Genomic DNA, 22,644 nt, shown 5'->3' with positions numbered 1-22,644 from the left:
TAATGTAAATGACTTAAATGTGGTTCCCACCGTGAAGCATGGAGTAGGAGGTGTGATGGTGCTTTGCTGGTAACACTGTCTGTGTTTTATTTAGAATTCAAGGCACGCTTAACCAGCATGGCTACCACAGCATTCTGCAGCGATACACCATCCCATCTGGTTTGCGCTTAGTGGGACTATCATTTGTTTTTCAACAGGACAACGACCCAACATACCTCCAGGCTGTTTGACCAATAAGGTAGAGTGATGTAGTGCTGCATCAGACCGCCCTGGCCTCCACAATCACCCAACCTCAACCCAATTGAGATGGTTTGGGATTAGTTGGACCGCAGAGTTAAGGAAAAGCAGCAAACAAGTGCTCAACATATGTGGGAATTCCTTTAAGAATGTTGGAAAAGCATACCAGGTGAAGCTGGTTGAGAGAAGGCCAAGAGTGTACAAAGCTGTCATCAAGTTTAAAGGTGGCTACTTTGAAGAATCTAACATATATATATTTGGTTTCGTGTAACACTTTTTTTGGTTACCTCATGATTCCATATGTGTTATTTCACAGTTTTGAGGTCTTCACTATTATTCTACAAAGAAAATAGTAAAAATAAAGAAAAAGCCTTGAATGAGTAGGTGTGTCCAAACTTTTGACTGGTACTGTATATATGTATATATGTTAACTTTTTATAGATTTGTTACATTTTCACAAAAGTTGTGCTATAATAGTGGACCAATAGAGCGCCAGTCAAAGATATTTTTCCAGCACCCCAATTGAAAATAACATTCACTAAAAGTACCCTGCACCAACAAACTTCTTCCCGTGGCTATACGTTTTGGTTTTTGCCCTAACACAACACAGCTGATTCAAATGATAACAGCTTGATGATTAGTTGATTATTTGACCGGTTAAAGGATGAGAGAGGGAGGGGTCTGACTGGATGGGTCCTTAAAAAAGGAGAGCAGGAAACAGTAGAACTCAACTCACAAACAGAGCGCTGACATGACCAGACTACAGGTGAGAGTTCAACATAGTCATCTAGTACTGTATCTGCTTTCATCCCAAATGGTAACCTATGTGGTGCACTACTTTTGACCAGGACCCATCGGGCATATGTGACCCTATTCAAATGTAGTGCGTTAGTTACATAGGGCAGGGGTCTCCAACAGGTCATAGTAGTTTGCCAAACAATTCAGATTTTAATTTTTTTATTTTTTTCACGTGTTCAACTGTCAAACAAATCTCGAGTATCAGACACTGCAAGTTACTAAATCAACGCGACTTGACGTTATCCCACCTCTGGTTAGTCAACTATTGGCTTAAAACGTCACATTTAAAACCATATCTGCCAATTAATTTCCAGCAATATTGCCTTGTCGCTCACTCCCTGTGTAGCCAGTTGATGCCTAGTGGGTTGCCAGATTCTTTCACAACTAAGTATTAACTGCAAGGTATACTTGTCAAAAGTATAGAAATGGTATCTATTGTTATTTGCAAACGTTGCCATGAAATGAGCAGCAATTGGCAATACAGAACCATCGCTAGACTGGCACATTCGACCACACATTGCTTTCTCATGTGTTACTTTTCTTCCAGACATAAAATAAATGGTATTCTGATGTGATTTAAGCACTGCCTTGGACTCAGAACATTACATTTTGTTCTCCATTACCAATTGTAATTGAGTGGCAAACCAGGAAATTGAACTGAGAACATTTATGAAAATGGCTGTAATTTGGGGTTTAAAATCACAGCTTTTTTTATAGGGCCCCTTTAGTAGTTTATTACTCATTTTACTGTGTCTATTGCCAGAACGGTACACTGAAGAGTTGTAGGGCAGAGAAGAATGAGCCTATTTGAAAGAAGTCGCTTGCGACGTGTGTATTAATAAAAGGTAGCTCATGCCAGGCAAGTTGCGTCTCCTGCTCTAGAAAAATGTACTTTACCAGCCAATTTCATTTGCAAAAAGGTGACTTACTAGGTGTGCCATGCATCGGGGTTAGTTATCTAGGGTGCTGTTTTGGGGAGAACCCAAGAGCATAGACTTCTCCTTATTCCCGTGTGCCAGGCTAATCTACTCTGTGGTGGAAGAGATGATACCTGGTATTCCTTAGCCCTTCATTAGTTGAATGTGTTAAGTGGACTTGCTGGGGTACTCGAGGAGAGGTTGGGGAAACACTGATGGCTTATCTCGTGTGTGTGTGTCTCAGGAGACTATCACCATGACGATGTTGACCCTTCTACTGCTTCTCGGCGCTGCCTTTACACTGGGCGACAGAATGACTGCGCGCATAGCAAGTAAGAGTCAGCCTCACACTACATCACGAGTGTCAAACGCATTCCACGGAGTCTCTTGCATCTGCAGTTGGCTTACCTTTCAATGAAGACCTAGACAACCAGGTGAGGGGAGTTCCTTACTAATTAGTGACCTAAATTGATCAATCGAGGGAGGAGCGAAAACCTGTAGACACTCTGTGCTCTGTGGAATAAGTTTGTGCTTTACATCATTGATTGTGTATATTTTGTTGTAGTGTGGCATGACTGATCTCCAAATGTTATTTTTGATGCAAGGGTCAGTCTGGACTATCCTTTAAAGTCTGCTGCAATTTCGGAACCCTCCCTGTCTTCTCCTTTCAGATGATTTGGTGACATTTGCAGCAGACCGAAGAAACCCATGCCCCAGAGGCTGGTTCCAATTTAATTCGCGCTGCTTCATGTTTGTCAAAACTGCAAGGACATGGCCCAATGCAGAGGTATAATGCTTGCTTTCTACAATTGAAGTCAACTTAGTTTTTTGACTTTAAGGTGCTTTGGCCTTTAACAGGCGCCTCATGTAAAATACTGAACCTCCCCTTACTTAATATGCTGTAATTGCAAATTTCTATAGGCTTTTCAATATTGTGTGGAGTTGGGCCCTCTTGTATATTAGAACCCTCAAGGCATGGGTTAAGACTGAGATGAACTAATTCCTATATTTGAGAGTCCAGAAGACAAATTCTCAGACTGGACAACTGACTAATACTTCCATTATGACATGTCTTTGTCTCTGTGTACTGCTTGCTCTAGCGCCACTGTCAGTTACTTGGAGAAAAACTGAAGCCTGTGTACAACACTGTAAAGTACCTTGGCGCAAACCTGGCATCTGTGCACAGCTATGAAGAGTCCCAATTTGTACAGGCGGTGGTGTTGATCGCGACTGGCAGTTTCCCTCTTACCTGGATTGGCGGATTTGATGCTGTTCAAGCAAATGTGGAAAAGGTGACTTAAGACTAATAAAACCATCAGCTCGGAGTAGGTGTTAAGACACTGGTCAGACAACTCTGTGCCAGGAGTAATCAACTCGCCAGTTTCTCAGCTGGTAATGACCACAGTTTGAGGTACCGCAGAGGAAAGATTGACATTCGCAACTCGAGTTCTAAGTGGAATTAGGAAATTACCATTATATCCACACTCCCATTTGAATAACTGTAAATTGCTTTGGCACAGTAGGCATGAAGTTACTTGCCTACCTTTTAACCAAACACTATTCAAGTAAACATGGCCCAATGTCATCTCTTTAAACTGATATTAATGTGATTTTAAGTATTTAGGCATGTGACCTATGCCTCGTGTGAAGTCATTGGCAAAAGCAAAAGAAATACTGTTGGTTGTAGGTCTAGATTTGAGTTGAGCATCTCGAAATATCCAGAGCAATTGCCACAGATGATCCATTAGATGAACCAGATACTCCATTGGCCTCTAACGATGTGAAGAGTCTGCAATGTCGGGCAGATTCGAGGGACAGGCACAACTCCGAGAGAAATGTTTTTCTCAGTTTCTGGCATGTCATGTGTGCTACTTGTATCAGTACTCGTAACAACCTAAGCATTACAAAACGTATATTTGCTCAAATAAGCCATTATGTTTTCCGTTAATGAAATTCGACATCTTATTGACGGCCATACAAAAACGAGTTGCTTGGTGACCAGGAAAAACGCTACCCGCTTGAGAAGGCAGATTTTGGGCTTAGTTATCCTTCTCGCTTCGCCTCTTCCTCTTTGCTATGGCGCAGAAACGACTTACTAGCTGTCTTTTTCTATTTTTGGGATTTCTAGAAATGTGGTTGTAGTATCAACACTTGTGTATTTTTTTTCACCCAACAGTTCCAGTGTCAGTCTGCACGTTTTGGTAGTGGTGGCTTTTACCGTTTTGTTGGAGGAAAGACCATGAGTGTTGTATTTTAGAAATTGTTCAGCAAGCACATGTAACATTTGATACTGAGATCTCACTACTTCCACACAGGACAGGCTATGGTTCTGGAGTGACGGCTCCAAATTTGATCACGAGAGCTGGGCTGAAGGGGAGCCGAATAACCACAATGGTCGCAGAGAGCCATGTATTCAGATCAACTTTGAGGTACATTATCATTCATCAAATTAAACTTTTTTTGAGTAAGTTTAACAAATAAATGTGACTTTTCTCTTTTCGTGTGTACATCGAGAGGTAATTTCTATTTCGTGTTTCCTCTTAAGCTGAAAACGGCTGGAACGATGAATCATGTGGAGACAGCTATCCCTCCGTGTGCTCCATAAGAACCTGTTGAATCCTTCAAACTGTCAATTGAAACCAAAAATGCTACTCTGGTGTCAGCATCCTAACTGCAAATGTTTCATGTTAAAATATGTTTGACTTGTTGTGTAACTATTGTAGCTTGTTGTCAATAAAACGGGTGTACGTATTTAATCTCATGAGTGGTTATTTAACATTGCTTCACTTTGTTTCTTGAAGATGCAGTCTGGGTGTCTGTTCAGTGGGCATTTAAATTCTTTGATATTGTTGATCCATTGTTTCTTGAAGAATAGAATTCTCTTAGGACCCAAAAAGTTGTCTTACTCCACGAACAGTGTGTATATAGCTTTAAAATAAGTAGAAAATGATCATGCTGTTGTCAGAGCACCTTCTGTGAATTTTAAGTGTTACATTTCCCTACCCCATCTGTTCCCTATCAATTTTATTTGTCACATACACATGGTTAGCAGATGCTAATGTGAGTGTCGAGAAATGCTTGTGCTTCTAGTTCTGACCATGCAGTAATATCTAACAATTTCACATATGTACATAAAAAATATGGATGGCCGACCGGCATAGGCAAGATGCAGAAAATGGTTTAGAGTACAGTGTATATACCTCTGAGTAATGTCGGGTATGTAAACATTATATAAAGTGGCTAGAGGTGTTAGTGATGGCTGTTTAACAGTGATGGCCTTGAGAGAGAAGCTGGTTGTCAGTCTCTGTCCCCGCTTTGATGCACCTGTACTGACCTCGCCTTCTGGATGATAGTGGGGTGAACAGGTTGTCCTTGATCTTTTTGGCCTTCCTGTGACATGGGGTGGTGTAGGTGTCCTGGAGGGCAGGTAGGTTGCCCCCGGTGATGCGTTGTGCAGACCTCACTACCTTCTGGAGAGCCTTACGGTTGTGGGCGGCGCAGTTGCTGTACCAGGCGGTGATTGTGCATCTGTAAAAGGGAGTTTCTGGTGACAAGCAGTTTCTTCAGCCTCCCGAGGTTGAAGAGGCGCTGTTGTGCCGCCTGTGTGGGTGGATCATTTCAGTTTGTCCGTAATGTGTCCGCCGAGGAACTTTCCACTACTGTTCCGTCGATGTGGATAGGGGGCTGCTCCCTCTGTTTCCTGATGTCCACGATCATCTCCTTTGTTTTGTTGACATTGAGTTTGAGGTTATTTTCCTGACACCACACTCCGAGGGCCCTCACCTCCTTCCTGTAGGCCATCTCGTTGTTGGTAATCAAGCCTACCACTGTAGTGTTGTCTACAAACTTGAGTTGGAGGCGTGCATGGCCACGACGTCATGGGTGAACAGGAGTTGTTTCCTACCCTCACCACCTGGGGGCAGCCCGTCAAAGTCCAGGACCCAGTTGCACAGGGTGGGGTCGAGGCCCAGGGTCTCGCGCTTAATGACAAGTTTGGAGGGTACTATGGTGTTAAATGCTGAGCTGTAGTCGATGAACAGCATTCTTACATAGGTATTCCTCTTGTCCAGATGGGTTAGGGCAGTGTGATTGTGTCTGTGAACCTATTGGGTAGGGTGGAGGTGATATGGTCGTTGACTAGTCTCTCAAAGCTGATGATGACGCAAGTGAGTGCTACGGGGCGATATACATTTAGCTCAGTTACCTTAGCTTTCTTGGGAACAGAAACAATGGTGTCCCTCTTGAAGCATGTGGGCACAGCAGACATGGAAAGGATTGCTTGAATATGTCCGTGAACACACTAGCCAGCTGGTCTGCGCATGCTCTGAGGACGCGGCTAGGGATGCCGTCTGGCCCGGTTTGTTTTTGTAGTCAGTGATTGACTGTAGCCCCTGCCACATACCTCTACCTCGTGTCTGAGCCGTTGAATTGCGACTCTACTTTGTCTCTATACTGACGCTTAGCTTGTTTGATTGCCTTGCGGCGGGAATAGCTACACTGTTTGTATTCGGTCATGTTTCCGGTCGCCTTGCCCAGATTTAAAAGCAGTGGTTCGCGCTTTCAGTTTTGCGCGAATGCTGCCATCAGTCCACGGTTTCTGGTTGGAAGGTTTTAATAGACACTGTGGGAACAACATCACCTATGCACTTGCTAATAAACTCGCACACCGAATCAGCGTATTCATCAATGTTATTGTCCGACGCTATGCGCAACATATCCCAGGACCAGCTTTGAACAGACCTGAGCACGGGCGTTTCTGTCTATAGGCTGGCAGCAACAAAATGGAGTCGTGGTCAGATTTTCCAAAATGAGGGCGGGGGAGGGCTTTGTATGCGTCGCGGAAGTTAGAATAGAAATTATCCAGGGTTTTGCCAGCCCGGGTCGCGCATTTGATATGCTAATAACATTTAGGGAGCCTTGGTTTCAGATTAGCCTTGTTAAAATCCCCAGCTACTATAAATGCAGCCTCAGGATATGTGGTTTTCAGTTTACATGGAGTCCAATGAAGTTCTTTCAAGGCCGTCGATGTGTCTGCTTGGGTGGGGTATCGAAGAGAATTCTCTTGGTAGATAATGCGGTTGGCATTTGATTTGTGAACAAAAGGACTTGAGTTCCTGTATGTTATGATCACACCACGTCTCGTTAATCATAAGGCATACACCCCCGCCCTTCTTCTTGCCAGAGAGATGTTTGTTTCTGTCGGCGCGATGCGTGCAGAAACCAGGTGGCTGTACCGACTCTTGCTCGGATTTCGTCTACCATGTTGTCAAGAGACTGGACATTGGCGAGTAGTATGCTCGGGAGCGGTGCGCGATTTGACCAGAAGACCGCTCCGTCTGCCCCTTCTACGGCGCCGTTGTTTTGGGTCGCCGGCTGGGATCCGATCCATTGTCCTGGGTGGTGGACCAAACAGAGGAGCCGTTTCGGGAAAGTCGTAATGTTGGGGAGTTGACGTTGCTCTTATATCCAATAGTTCCTCCCGGCTGCATGTAATAAAACTTCAGATTTCCTGGGGTAACAATGTAAGAAATAACACATACCAAGTAGTGGGCCAGCCGTTTGGTGGTTCGAATCCCAGAATGTAGCTTTGCGTTTCCAAACTCTCGCTGGGTATAGACGTGTGAGTACAAGATGGAATTTATTAGAGCCAAATGTATTGGACTGGTTTCAACTGTTCTGCCTGCGGATCACCGTGCTTCTACATCTGTTTTGCTTGCTGTTTGGGGTTCTAGGCTGGTTTTCTGTAGAAGCACTTTGTGTGAAATCTGACCTAAAAAGGGCTTTAGAAATGCATTACATATGGAATCGCATGATGCGCAGTGTGACGTGTTTACTCCCTCCGTGCACAGCTAGCTAGTATAATTACATCACCGTGATCATGGTATTGAACTGAAGGCCGTCACTTTACCAAGTGGGTGGAGGCAATACCCATTAGGGTCAGTAAGGGAAAGAAGAGTACGTGCTTAACTCTAAATTCCCTTCTGTGAACCATTAAAGGTGCTTGGAACCAAAAATAGATTTTTGTTTTGTATGATACCCATCAAGGACGAGACTGGCGAGGCCACCTCCAAGGCGATGGTGGACATCAACACCCACGGTCATCTTGAGTGACCGAGGTCATGAACGCTGGAATGGTTATTTTTTTACAATTTCTTTTTTTTTTCCATGGTACATAATTAGACATATTTCAATATCGCTTTCCTACCCCCTCCAGGTTTGGGGACTGGACCAACCAGACCCTCAAGACCGCCATGGGCAAGTCCCTTGATTGGTACCAGGAAGGATGTGAGAACAACCTGAAGGTGAGTCTCTCTTTGCACACAACAGCAGAATCCAGGCCTCCACCGAGTACAAACGGGAGCCGCAGCTGTTGACTGAGGTAAACAATGCAATTGTTATTGCATATACTGTAATCTTTCAAATTTTTGTATAACGTACTTTCAGATCCCTGAAACCCCACCTGATGTGGTGGAAGTTTTTGAACCAGATCAGAACGCCTTCGAGGACCACCTTCCTATGAAATGTATATGATTGTATTTATTCCTGTTATCAATCAAGGTGAGACTTGACAAGGCGCAGGAGAAACAGAAGGAGAAAAGGATGAAAGGAAGGCGAGACCTGGGGAAAACCTCTCTGCTCTTTTGCTCCTAGCTGGGGTCACCATCTGTTAAAGTGAATATTTATATTCACTTTATACTATTTAGCGTTTTTACTATTTGCATACAAAACAACCCGAAGCTACTTTTAGTTTCCCTAATGCTGATCTGAAGTGTAGCCCTGACGCCCTACACTTCAGGGAAGCTCGATAGACAAACTAAGTAAAGTTTTGGTTGACATTTGAGAAAAGCAAGAAATTGTAGTATAAAAAATGTACCTCTTCAATTTACCTCTACAAATGACTTTAGGACCATCGACTGGCCGAGCCCCCCAGGAGGTATCCCATCCACCAGAACCAGTGAGTTCGGATCAGTTTGGTTTGCTGTGCTCTGAGTCGGAGTGGGACCAGTTAGGCTATACCTTCCAAAAGTGTTGAAGTACATATCTCCCATTTCTAACACTGCACCAGTCCATGACATTTTCTCAGTGTAACCTGTGTGTTTGCTTGTTTATGTGTCTGTCTCCTACATTGTTCCCTTTAACTCTGCTCCTGTTCTCAAGAGAGCAGCAGTGCCTGGACTTTGCAGTCTCCCTTCCGAGACTGGCTGCCTGTTGAGAACAAGGGACAGGCAGAACCTCCCACCCACACAGCAACCACCTCCTCTATATTCCACAAACCAGAATTCAGTATTTTATCTATGATTGCCATGTGAGTGTACAGAAAATCAGTGGGGAAAAAATCACGACACAACTGTACCAAAAACGATTAAAGTTTATGTATGAAAATATATTGACAGGTTGGGTTTCACAAGGTGTTCATTATTGGAAGCTGTAAGGTATCCTTTGATGGTATTTATTTGTTCCAGGTTATTCATTGTTGTATCCTTGGACCTACACCAGATGATATATATGTATTCAACCACAAGGGTGTATTAAATGGGAGGGGGGGTGAATCATAATAGAGGACTACTGAAATTATATTATTTCAGTGTAGATGAGGGCAGGTTAAATAAAAACATGACAGCCAGACAAGCCAGTGACTGAATCAAAAGGATTTACATCTGAATGGAGTGGACATCAGCTTACTTTGTGATCTGTAATGTAAGCAACTTGAATGTGTCAAGCAGAATACACGTTTTCTTTGCCATTTCCCGAAACGTAGCAACGTTTAAGACATGGATTTCATGTTGTAATGTTGACGAGGTACCCCAAAAAGTAGTTTGAATGTACGTTTCCATGTTACAAGCTAAACAAAGCTTGTTTAAACAGAGAAATTGTCGCAGAAATCAGCCTTGTTTGCATAGCGACGAAGAAAAGAACACAATTTAGGCTGTGATCTCCAAAATTCTAATCACTCCGTCGATATAGCAATGAACGCTAATACTTGTTCGAATCTCATTGTGATGCAGTAGGGGACAGTATTTGGCATGACAGGCCCCCATTGAATGTATTAGTCTCTCACTCATATAGCAAAATGTGTACAATTACTGGAAATGAGCTTTACAACTGCAAAAATGTCTCTAACCCTTATGGCAAAATGATGACACAATATGGCAGTCCCCGCACCACAATGTTCATTCCGTTGGGCATGCACAAATAGGTTGTTGATTGCGCTCACAGAAAAAAGTGTGTAACTTTCCCTTAATCAGATTCTAGTTTCTAAATAATTCATTAGTGCAACGATTTCATTAATGTATCAGTTTTGATCAAAGAGTATTCCACAAGACACGAGCCAAGCTGATTCAAATTGTTCAGCACCGCATGACGTTTCACAGTTCAGCACCAGGATGTGGATAGCACACATGACATCATTGCCATTACCTCACGCTTGGTTTTGCAGGGGTCCTCCAATGTGCAAAGAAAACTACCCAAATGAATTTCCCAAAAGGAATCTGATACATATGTTTGTGGGAAGTAACAATTTGTTCACTCATTCTCAAAGGGTATATGGTAACAAGGCTTGTTGATGCTCATATACACATGCTCTGCTAAGACCCGCACAAGCCAGTGTCAAAAAGCCTCAACTTTTTCCAAAAGCAAATTCTATCATCTCAATGCTACTGGTCGATGTTTGGAAAAAAAAATACAGGAGCAGGGTAGGAATAAGCTTAACTTATTCCTGCAGGTGATATCCAGGGATATAGAAGCATCAAAATATCAGCTGCACTTCAACTGTACTGACTGCATTTTTGCTGTAAACCATAACAGTGATAGCATTGACAGAACAGCATAAACAGATCTGGGAGTGTGGCTTTCAGTTAGTTCTTTTGGCAACCCATCCCATGAGAGTTAGTGTCTCGCCAGTTCATCTGTTCTGTTATATTTAATCAAATCTGACTAACCCAGTGCACTGCTTGCTATTAATTCTATCTGATGGTGTTTGCGTGTTTAGGTAAAAATACAAATAAGGTCCCCATTTGGAACACTGACAAGTAAAGGGCATACATATATATAGTAGCAGTCAAAAGTTTGGACACACCTACTCATTCCAGGGGTTTTCTTTATTCTCTACTATTTTCTACATTGTAGAATAATGACGACATCAAAACTATGACATAACACATATGGAATCATGTAGTAACCAAAAAAGTGTTAAACAAATCAAAATCTATGTTATATTTGAGATTCTTCAAAGTAGCCACCCTTTGCCTTCATGACAGCTTTGCACGCTCTTGGCATTCTCTTATCCAGATTCATGAGGTTGTGTTGTGGCAAGGTAGGGGTGGTATAAAGTAGATAGCCCTATTTGGTAAAAGACCAAGTCCATTTATTTGACAAGAACAGCTCAAATAAGCAAAGAGAAATGACAATTGCTTTAAGACATGAAGGTCAGTCAATGCGGAACATTTCAAGAACTTTGAAAGTTTCTTCAATTGCAGTCGCAAAAACCATCAAGCGCTATGATGAAACTGGCTCTCCCGAGGACCGCCACAGGAAAGGAAGACCCAGAGTTACCTCTGCTGCAGAGGATAAGTTCATTAGAGTTACCAGCCTCAGAAATTGCAGCCCAAATAAATGCTTCACAGAGTTGAAGTAACAGACACATCTCAACATCAACTGTTCAGAGGAGACTGCGTGAATCAGGCCTTCATGTCAAACTGCTGCAAAGAAACCACTCCTAAAGGACACCGATAAGAACAAGAGACTTGCTTGGGCCAAGAAACACGAGCAATGGACATTAGACCGGTGGCGATCTGTCCTTTGGTCTGATTAGTGTGTCTTTGTGAGATGCAGAGTAGGTGAACGAATGATCTCCGCATGTGTGGCAGACATATCAGTGTGGATGACGGATCACCACCTCAAGCTGAACCTCGGCAAGACGGAGCTGCTCTTCCTCCCGGGGAAGGACTGCCCGTTCCATGATCTCGCCATCACGGTTGACAACTCCATTGTGTCCTCCTCCCAGAGCGCTAAGAACCTTGGCGTGATCCTGAACAACACCCTGTCGTTCTCAACTAACATCAAGGCGGTGGCCCGTTCTTGTAGGTTCATGCTCTACAACATCCGCAGAGTACGACCCTGCCTCACACAGGAAGCAGCGCAGGTCCTAATCCAGGCACTTGTCATCTCCCGTCTGGATTACTGCAACTCGCTGTTGGCTGGGCTCCCTGCCTGTGCCATTAAACCCCTACAACTCATCCAGAACGCCGCAGCCCGTCTGGTGTTCAACCTTCCCAAGTTCTCTCACGTCACCCCGCTCCTCCGCTCTCTCCACTGGCTTCCAGTTGAAGCTCGCATCCGCTACAAGACCATGGTGCTTGCCTACGGAGCTGTGAGGGGAACGGCACCTCAGTACCTCCAGGCTCTGATCAGGCCCTACACCCAAACAAGGGCACTGCGTTCATCCACCTCTGGCCTGCTCGTCTCCCTACCACTGAGGAAGTACAGTTCCCGCGCAGCCCAGTCAAAACTGTTCGCTGCTCTGGCCCCCCCAATGGTGGAACAAACTCCCTCACGACGCCAGGACAGCGGAGTCAATCACCACCTTCCGGAGACACCTGAAACCCCACCTCTTTCAGGAATACCTAGGATAGGATAAAGTAATCCTTCTCACCCCCCCCCTTAAAAGATTTAGATGCACTATTGTAAAGTGGCTGTTCCACTGGATGTCTTAAGGTGAACGCACCAATTTGTAAGTCGCTCTGGATAAGAGCGTCTGCTAAATGACTTAAATGTAATGTAAATGACTTAAATGTGGTTCCCACCGTGAAGCATGGAGTAGGAGGTGTGATGGTGCTTTGCTGGTAACACTGTCTGTGTTTTATTTAGAATTCAAGGCACGCTTAACCAGCATGGCTACCACAGCATTCTGCAGCGATACACCATCCCATCTGGTTTGCGCTTAGTGGGACTATCATTTGTTTTTCAACAGGACAACGACCCAACATACCTCCAGGCTGTTTGACCAATAAGGTAGAGTGATGTAGTGCTGCATCAGACCGCCCTGGCCTCCACAATCACCCAACCTCAACCCAATTGAGATGGTTTGGGATTAGTTGGACCGCAGAGTTAAGGAAAAGCAGCAAACAAGTGCTCAACATATGTGGGAATTCCTTTAAGAATGTTGGAAAAGCATACCAGGTGAAGCTGGTTGAGAGAAGGCCAAGAGTGTACAAAGCTGTCATCAAGTTTAAAGGTGGCTACTTTGAAGAATCTAACATATATTTGGTTTCGTGTAACACTTTTTTTTGGTTACCTCATGATTCCATATGTGTTATTTCACAGTTTTGAGGTCTTCACTATTATTCTACAAAGAAAATAGTAAAAATAAAGAAAAAGCCTTGAATGAGTAGGTGTGTCCAAACTTTTGACTGGTACTGTATATATGTATATATGTTAACTTTTTATAGATTTGTTACATTTTCACAAAAGTTGTGCTATAATAGTGGACCAATAGAGCGCCAGTCAAAGATATTTTTCCAGCACCCCAATTGAAAATAACATTCACTAAAAGTACCCTGCACCAACAAACTTCTTCCCGTGGCTATACGTTTTGGTTTTTGCCCTAACACAACACAGCTGATTCAAATGATAACAGCTTGATGATTAGTTGATTATTTGACCGGTTAAAGGATGAGAGAGGGAGGGGTCTGACTGGATGGGTCCTTAAAAAAGGAGAGCAGGAAACAGTAGAACTCAACTCACAAACAGAGCGCTGACATGACCAGACTACAGGTGAGAGTTCAACATAGTCATCTAGTACTGTATCTGCTTTCATCCCAAATGGTAACCTATGTGGTGCACTACTTTTGACCAGGACCCATCGGGCATATGTGACCCTATTCAAATGTAGTGCGTTAGTTACATAGGGCAGGGGTCTCCAACAGGTCATAGTAGTTTGCCAAACAATTCAGATTTTAATTTTTTTTTTTTTTTTCACGTGTTCAACTGTCAAACAAATCTCGAGTATCAGACACTGCAAGTTACTAAATCAACGCGACTTGACGTTATCCCACCTCTGGTTAGTCAACTATTGGCTTAAAACGTCACATTTAAAACCATATCTGCCAATTAATTTCCAGCAATATTGCCTTGTCGCTCACTCCCTGTGTAGCCAGTTGATGCCTAGTGGGTTGCCAGATTCTTTCACAACTAAGTATTAACTGCAAGGTATACTTGTCAAAAGTATAGAAATGGTATCTATTGTTATTTGCAAACGTTGCCATGAAATGAGCAGCAATTGGCAATACAGAACCATCGCTAGACTGGCACATTCGACCACACATTGCTTTCTCATGTGTTACTTTTCTTCCAGACATAAAATAAATGGTATTCTGATGTGATTTAAGCACTGCCTTGGACTCAGAACATTACATTTTGTTCTCCATTACCAATTGTAATTGAGTGGCAAACCAGGAAATTGAACTGAGAACATTTATGAAAATGGCTGTAATTTGGGGTTTAAAATCACAGCTTTTTTTATAGGGCCCCTTTAGTAGTTTATTACTCATTTTACTGTGTCTATTGCCAGAACGGTACACTGAAGAGTTGTAGGGCAGAGAAGAATGAGCCTATTTGAAAGAAGTCGCTTGCGACGTGTGTATTAATAAAAGGTAGCTCATGCCAGGCAAGTTGCGTCTCCTGCTCTAGAAAAATGTACTTTACCAGCCAATTTCATTTGCAAAAAGGTGACTTACTAGGTGTGCCATGCATCGGGGTTAGTTATCTAGGGTGCTGTTTTGGGGAGAACCCAAGAGCATAGACTTCTCCTTATTCCCGTGTGCCAGGCTAATCTACTCTGTGGTGGAAGAGATGATACCTGGTATTCCTTAGCCCTTCATTAGTTGAATGTGTTAAGTGGACTTGCTGGGGTACTCGAGGAGAGGTTGGGGAAACACTGATGGCTTATCTCGTGTGTGTGTGTCTCAGGAGACTATCACCATGACGATGTTGACCCTTCTACTGCTTCTCGGCGCTGCCTTTACACTGGGCGACAGAATGACTGCGCGCATAGCAAGTAAGAGTCAGCCTCACACTACATCACGAGTGTCAAACGCATTCCACGGAGTCTCTTGCATCTGCAGTTGGCTTACCTTTCAATGAAGACCTAGACAACCAGGTGAGGGGAGTTCCTTACTAATTAGTGACCTAAATTGATCAATCGAGGGAGGAGCGAAAACCTGTAGACACTCTGTGCTCTGTGGAATAAGTTTGTGCTTTACATCATTGATTGTGTATATTTTGTTGTAGTGTGGCATGACTGATCTCCAAATGTTATTTTTGATGCAAGGGTCAGTCTGGACTATCCTTTAAAGTCTGCTGCAATTTCGGAACCCTCCCTGTCTTCTCCTTTCAGATGATTTGGTGACATTTGCAGCAGACCGAAGAAACCCATGCCCCAGAGGCTGGTTCCAATTTAATTCGCGCTGCTTCATGTTTGTCAAAACTGCAAGGACATGGCCCAATGCAGAGGTATAATGCTTGCTTTCTACAATTGAAGTCAACTTAGTTTTTTGACTTTAAGGTGCTTTGGCCTTTAACAGGCGCCTCATGTAAAATACTGAACCTCCCCTTACTTAATATGCTGTAATTGCAAATTTCTATAGGCTTTTCAATATTGTGTGGAGTTGGGCCCTCTTGTATATTAGAACCCTCAAGGCATGGGTTAAGACTGAGATGAACTAATTCCTATATTTGAGAGTCCAGAAGACAAATTCTCAGACTGGACAACTGACTAATACTTCCATTATGACATGTCTTTGTCTCTGTGTACTGCTTGCTCTAGCGCCACTGTCAGTTACTTGGAGAAAAACTGAAGCCTGTGTACAACACTGTAAAGTACCTTGGCGCAAACCTGGCATCTGTGCACAGCTATGAAGAGTCCCAATTTGTACAGGCGGTGGTGTTGATCGCGACTGGCAGTTTCCCTCTTACCTGGATTGGCGGATTTGATGCTGTTCAAGCAAATGTGGAAAAGGTGACTTAAGACTAATAAAACCATCAGCTCGGAGTAGGTGTTAAGACACTGGTCAGACAACTCTGTGCCAGGAGTAATCAACTCGCCAGTTTCTCAGCTGGTAATGACCACAGTTTGAGGTACCGCAGAGGAAAGATTGACATTCGCAACTCGAGTTCTAAGTGGAATTAGGAAATTACCATTATATCCACACTCCCATTTGAATAACTGTAAATTGCTTTGGCACAGTAGGCATGAAGTTACTTGCCTACCTTTTAACCAAACACTATTCAAGTAAACATGGCCCAATGTCATCTCTTTAAACTGATATTAATGTGATTTTAAGTATTTAGGCATGTGACCTATGCCTCGTGTGAAGTCATTGGCAAAAGCAAAAGAAATACTGTTGGTTGTAGGTCTAGATTTGAGTTGAGCATCTCGAAATATCCAGAGCAATTGCCACAGATGATCCATTAGATGAACCAGATACTCCATTGGCCTCTAACGATGTGAAGAGTCTGCAATGTCGGGCAGATTCGAGGGACAGGCACAACTCCGAGAAATGTTTTTCTCAGTTTCTGGCATGTCATGTGTGCTACTTGTATCAGTACTCGTAACAACCTAAGCATTACAAAACGTATATTTGCTCAAATAAGCCATTATGTTTTCCGTTAATGAAATTCGACATCTTATTGACGGCCATACAAAAACGAGTTGCTTGGTGACCAGGAAAAACGCTACCCGCTTGAGAAGGCAGATTTTGGGCTTAGTTATCCTTCTCGCTTCGCCTCTTCCTCTTTGCTATGGCGCAGAAACTACTTACTAGCTGTCTTTTTCTATTTTTGGGATTTCTAGAAATGTGGTTGTAGTATCAACACTTGTGTATTTTTTTTTCACCCAACAGTTCCAGTGTCAGTCTGCACGTTTTGGTAGTGGTGGCTTTTACCGTTTTGTTGGAGGAAAGACCATGAGTGTTGTATTTTAGAAATTGTTCAGCAAGCACATGTAACATTTGATACTGAGATCTCACTACTTCCACACAGGACAGGCTATGGTTCTGGAGTGACGGCTCCAAATTTGATCACGAGAGCTGGGCTGAAGGGGAGCCGAATAACCACAATGGTCGCAGAGAGCCATGTATTCAGATCAACTTTGAGGTACATTATCATTCATCAAATTAAACTTTTTTTGAGTAAGTTTAACAAATAAATGTGACTTTTTTTCTCTTTTCGTGTGTACATCGAGAGGTAATTTCTATTTCGTGTTTCCTCTTAAGCTGAAAACGGCTGGAACGATGAATCATGTGGAGACAGCTATCCCTCCGTGTGCTCCATAAGAACCTGTTGAATCCTTCAAACTGTCAATTGAAACCAAAAATGCTACTCTGGTGTCAGCATCCTAACTGCAAATGTTTCATGTTAAAATATGTTTGACTTGTTGTGTAACTATTGTAGCTTGTTGTCAATAAAACGGGTGTACGTATTTAATCTCATGAGTGGTTATTTAACATTGCTTCACTTTGTTTCTTGAAGATGCAGTCTGGGTGTCTGTTCAGTGGGCATTTAAATTCTTTGATATTGTTGATCCATTGTTTCTTGAAGAATAGAATTCTCTTAGGACCCAAAAAGTTGTCTTACTCCACGAACAGTGTGTATATAGCTTTAAAATAAGTAGAAAATGATCATGCTGTTGTCAGAGCACCTTCTGTGAATTTTAAGTGTTACATTTCCCTACCCCATCTGTTCCCTATCAATTTTATTTGTCACATACACATGGTTAGCAGATGCTAATGTGAGTGTCGAGAAATGCTTGTGCTTCTAGTTCTGACCATGCAGTAATATCTAACAATTTCACATATGTACATAAAAAATATGGATGGCCGACCGGCATAGGCAAGATGCAGAAAATGGTTTAGAGTACAGTGTATATACCTCTGAGTAATGTCGGGTATGTAAACATTATATAAAGTGGCTAGAGGTGTTAGTGATGGCTGTTTAACAGTGATGGCCTTGAGAGAGAAGCTGGTTGTCAGTCTCTGTCCCCGCTTTGATGCACCTGTACTGACCTCGCCTTCTGGATGATAGTGGGGTGAACAGGTTGTCCTTGATCTTTTTGGCCTTCCTGTGACATGGGGTGGTGTAGGTGTCCTGGAGGGCAGGTAGGTTGCCCCCGGTGATGCGTTGTGCAGACCTCACTACCTTCTGGAGAGCCTTACGGTTGTGGGCGGCGCAGTTGCTGTACCAGGCGGTGATTGTGCATCTGTAAAAGGGAGTTTCTGGTGACAAGCAGTTTCTTCAGCCTCCCGAGGTTGAAGAGGCGCTGTTGTGCCGCCTGTGTGGGTGGATCATTTCAGTTTGTCCGTAATGTGTCCGCCGAGGAACTTTCCACTACTGTTCCGTCGATGTGGATAGGGGGCTGCTCCCTCTGTTTCCTGATGTCCACGATCATCTCCTTTGTTTTGTTGACATTGAGTTTGAGGTTATTTTCCTGACACCACACTCCGAGGGCCCTCACCTCCTTCCTGTAGGCCATCTCGTTGTTGGTAATCAAGCCTACCACTGTAGTGTTGTCTACAAACTTGAGTTGGAGGCGTGCATGGCCACGACGTCATGGGTGAACAGGAGTTGTTTCCTACCCTCACCACCTGGGGGCAGCCCGTCAAAGTCCAGGACCCAGTTGCACAGGGTGGGGTCGAGGCCCAGGGTCTCGCTTAATGACAAGTTTGGAGGGTACTATGGTGTTAAATGCTGAGCTGTAGTCGATGAACAGCATTCTTACATAGGTATTCCTCTTGTCCAGATGGGTTAGGGCAGTGTGATTGTGTCTGTGAACCTATTGGGTAGGGTGGAGGTGATATGGTCGTTGACTAGTCTCTCAAAGCTGATGATGACGCAAGTGAGTGCTGCGGGGGCGATATACATTTAGCTCAGTTACCTTAGCTTTCTTGGGAACAGAAACAATGGTGTCCCTCTTGAAGCATGTGGGCACAGCAGACATGGAAAGGATTGCTTGAATATGTCCGTGAACACACTAGCCAGCTGGTCTGCGCATGCTCTGAGGACGCGGCTAGGGATGCCGTCTGGCCCGGTTTGTTTTTGTAGTCAGTGATTGACTGTAGCCCCTGCCACATACCTCTCGTGTCTGAGCCGTTGAATTGCGACTCTACTTTGTCTCTATACTGACGCTTAGCTTGTTTGATTGCCTTGCGGCGGGAATAGCTACACTGTTTGTATTCGGTCATGTTTCCGGTCGCCTTGCCCAGATTTAAAAGCAGTGGTTCGCGCTTTCAGTTTTGCGCGAATGCTGCCATCAGTCCACGGTTTCTGGTTGGAAGGTTTTAATAGACACTGTGGGAACAACATCACCTATGCACTTGCTAATAAACTCGCACACCGAATCAGCGTATTCATCAATGTTATTGTCCGACGCTATGCGCAACATATCCCAGGACCAGCTTTGAACAGACCTGAGCACGGGCGTTTCTGTCTATAGGCTGGCAGCAACAAAATGGAGTCGTGGTCAGATTTTCCAAAATGAGGGCGGGGGGAGGGCTTTGTATGCGTCGCGGAAGTTAGAATAGAAATTATCCAGGGTTTTGCCAGCCGGGTCGCGCATTTGATATGCTAATAACATTTAGGGAGCCTTGGTTTCAGATTAGCCTTGTTAAAATCCCCAGCTACTATAAATGCAGCCTCAGGATATGTGGTTTTCAGTTTACATGGAGTCCAATGAAGTTCTTTCAAGGCCGTCGATGTGTCTGCTTGGGTGGGGTATCGAAGAGAATTCTCTTGGTAGATAATGCGGTTGGCATTTGATTTGTGAACAAAGGACTTGAGTTCCTGTATGTTATGATCACACCACGTCTCGTTAATCATAAGGCATACACCCCCGCCCTTCTTCTTGCCAGAGAGATGTTTGTTTCTGTCGGCGCGATGCGTGCAGAAACCATACCGACTCTTGCTCAGATTTCGTCTACCATGTTGTCAGAGACTGGACATTGGCGAGTAGTATGCTCGGGAGCGGTGCGCGATTTGACCAGAAGACCGCTCGTCTGCCCCTTCACGCGCGCCGTTGTTTTGGGTCGCCGGCTGGGATGATCCATTGTCCTGGGTGGTGGACCAAACAGAGGAGCCGTTTCGGGAAAGTCGTAATGTTGGGGAGTTGACGTTGCTCTTATATCCAATAGTTCCTCGGCTGCATGTAATAAAACTTCAGATTTCCTGGGGTAACAATGTAAATTGTAGTGGGCCAAAAAAAAAATATTGTCTCACTGTCAACTGCGTTAAATGTCAGCAGACTTAACATGTTTAAATATTTATGAGATTCAACAACAAACATAAACTGAACAAGTTCCACAGAAATGGAATGTGTCCCTGAACCAAGGGGTCTGTCAAAAGTAAGTCGGTGTCTGGCCGCATTAAGTACTGCAGTGCATCTCCTCATGGACTGCACCAGGGTTGCCAGTTCTTGCAGTGAGATGTTACCCCACTCTTCCACGAAGGCACCTGCAAGTTCCCGGACAATTCTGGGGGGGAATGGTCCTAGCCCTCACCCGCCGATCCAACAGGTCTCAGATGTGCTCAATGGGATTGAAATCGGGGCTCTTCGCTGGCCATGGCTGAACACTGGCATTCCAGTCTTGCAGGAAATCACTCACAGAACTAGCAGTGTGGTGTTTTTGATGCTGGAGGGTCATGTCAGGATGAGGGAGGAGGATGTCTTCCCTGTACTGCACAGTGTTGTGATTGCCTGCTATGACGGCAACCTCAGTCCGATGATGCTGTGACAGTCCTGCCTGGTCCAGCGGGGGAGGGTTTGTGCCCGTAGGCAGGTCCTCACCGGCAACAAGACATCAGTCCAGCGCCTCTCAGCCTATTGCGGACAGTCTGAGCACTGATGGAGGGATTGTGCGTTCCTGGTGTAACTCGGGCAGTTGTTGCCATCCTGTGCAGGTGTTACACGTGTTCTGCCACTGCGAGGACGATCCGCTGTCGTTCCTGTCTCACTGCACGGACAATGCAAGTTAATGCCCTGGCCACATCTGCAGTCCTCATGCCTCCTTGCAGCATGCCTAAGGCACGTTCACGCAGGGACCCTGGGCGTCTATCTTTTGGTGTCTTTCAGTAGAAAAGCCTCTAGTGTCCTAACTGACCTTAATTGCCTACCGTCTGTAAGCTGTTAGTGTCTTAACGACAGGTGCATATTCATTAACAAGCGTCTGGAAACTGTTTAAACCATTGACAATGAAGATCTGTGAAGTTACTTGGATTTTTACAAATTCTTTGAAAGACAGGGTCCTGAAAAAGGGATGTTTCTTTTTTTGCTTTATTACTCTACAAACACTGTCAACGAACAGTGTGTGTAGCTTTCAAAGTAGAAAATTATCACGTGGATGTCGGAACGCTGTGTGAATATTAGTGTCACATATCCCTACCCCATCCGTTCCCTGTGGGGCAGTCGTTTGGTTTGTAGAATCCCAGAATGTAGCTTTGCGTTTCCAAACTCTCGCTGGGTATAGACGTGAGTACTTATTAGAGCCAACTGTATTAGACTTTTCAACTGTTCTACCTGCAGCTATGGTACCTGTTCATCGGACGTGCTGTTTTCGTCTCTCTCGACCTCAATGCTCTGCTATGAAAAGCCCACTGACGTTTCCTCCGGATGTGCTGACCTGTTGCACCCTCTACAACCACTTTGACCCTGCTGGTCAAATAACAGCTTGAACGATCTGAACTTAATGGCCATGTACTCTAATCTCCACCTGGCACAGCCAGAAGAGGACTGGCCACCCCTCAGAGCACGGTTCCTGCCTTTCGAGGAAGGTTTTTTTCCCCCTAGCAACCATGCTGCTACATCTGCATTGCTTGCTGTTTGGGTGTCTGTATAAGCATGTGAAATCTTCTGTAAAAAGGGCATTGGAAATGCATTTCATATGGAATCGCTTGATGCTCAGTGTGTTTATTCCCTCCGTGCACAGCTAGCTAGTATAATTGTATCACAGTAATGAGGTGAAGGTGGCGGCAATACCCATTAGGGTCAGTAAGGGAAAGAAGAGTACGTGCTTAACTCTAAATTCCCTTCTGTGAACCATTAAAGGTGCTTGGAACCAAAAATAGATTTTTGTTTTGTATGATACCCATCAAGGACGAGACTGGCGAGGCCACCTCCAAGACGATGGTGGATATCAACACAAAAGGTCATCCTTGAGTGACCGAGGTCATGAACGCTGGAATTTATTTAATTTTTTTTCTTCCATGGTACATTGTCAATAGAGATCGCTTTCCTACCCCCTCCTCCAGGTTTGAGGGTCTGGTTGGTCCAGTCACCAAGACTGCCATGGGCAAGTCCCTTTATTTGGTACCAGGAAGGATGTGAGAACAACCTGAAGGTGAGTCTCTCTTTGCACACAACAGCAGCATCCAGGCCTCCACCGAGTACAAACGGGAGCCGCAGCTGTTGACTGAGGTAAACAATGCAATTGTTATTGCATATACTGTAATCTTTCAAATTTTTGTATAATGTACTTTCAGATCCCTGAAACCCCACCTGATATGTTCGAACCAGATTAGAACGCCTTGGAGGACCACCTTCCTAGGAAATATAATTGTATTTATTCCTGTTATCAATCAAGGTGAGACTGGACAAGGCGCAGGTGGAGAGCTACAGGAGCAGAATCGAGAAGGGGACCAAGTGCTATGA

General features: G+C 44.1%; 2 protein-coding genes across 2 annotated transcripts; both read left to right on the top strand.

Moving 5' to 3' along the window:
• Positions 1 to 898: 898 nt before the first annotated feature.
• On the top strand, positions 899 to 8,483 carry LOC135565710 (ladderlectin-like). Its single transcript, XM_065013603.1, has 8 exons — positions 899 to 1,003; positions 2,197 to 2,284; positions 2,624 to 2,739; positions 3,053 to 3,244; positions 4,268 to 4,381; positions 7,950 to 8,059; positions 8,167 to 8,254; positions 8,397 to 8,483. The coding sequence occupies exons 1-8, from the start codon at positions 989 to 991 to the stop codon at positions 8,481 to 8,483; spliced, it is 810 nt and encodes a 269-aa protein (XP_064869675.1). The 5' UTR covers positions 899 to 988.
• Positions 8,484 to 13,619: 5,136 nt separating this feature from the next.
• LOC135565709 (ladderlectin-like) lies at positions 13,620 to 22,152 on the top strand. The gene is made up of 6 exons (XM_065013602.1): positions 13,620 to 13,724; positions 14,919 to 15,006; positions 15,346 to 15,461; positions 15,775 to 15,966; positions 16,989 to 17,102; positions 22,042 to 22,152. The coding sequence occupies exons 1-6, from the start codon at positions 13,710 to 13,712 to the stop codon at positions 22,150 to 22,152; spliced, it is 636 nt and encodes a 211-aa protein (XP_064869674.1). The 5' UTR covers positions 13,620 to 13,709.
• Positions 22,153 to 22,644: the final 492 nt, after the last annotated feature.

Source organism: Oncorhynchus nerka, linkage group LG9b, assembly GCF_034236695.1.
Source record: "Oncorhynchus nerka isolate Pitt River linkage group LG9b, Oner_Uvic_2.0, whole genome shotgun sequence".
Classification (NCBI taxonomy): Eukaryota; Metazoa; Chordata; class Actinopteri; order Salmoniformes; family Salmonidae; genus Oncorhynchus; species Oncorhynchus nerka.
This window is presented reverse-complemented; position numbering and strand designations above follow the sequence as displayed.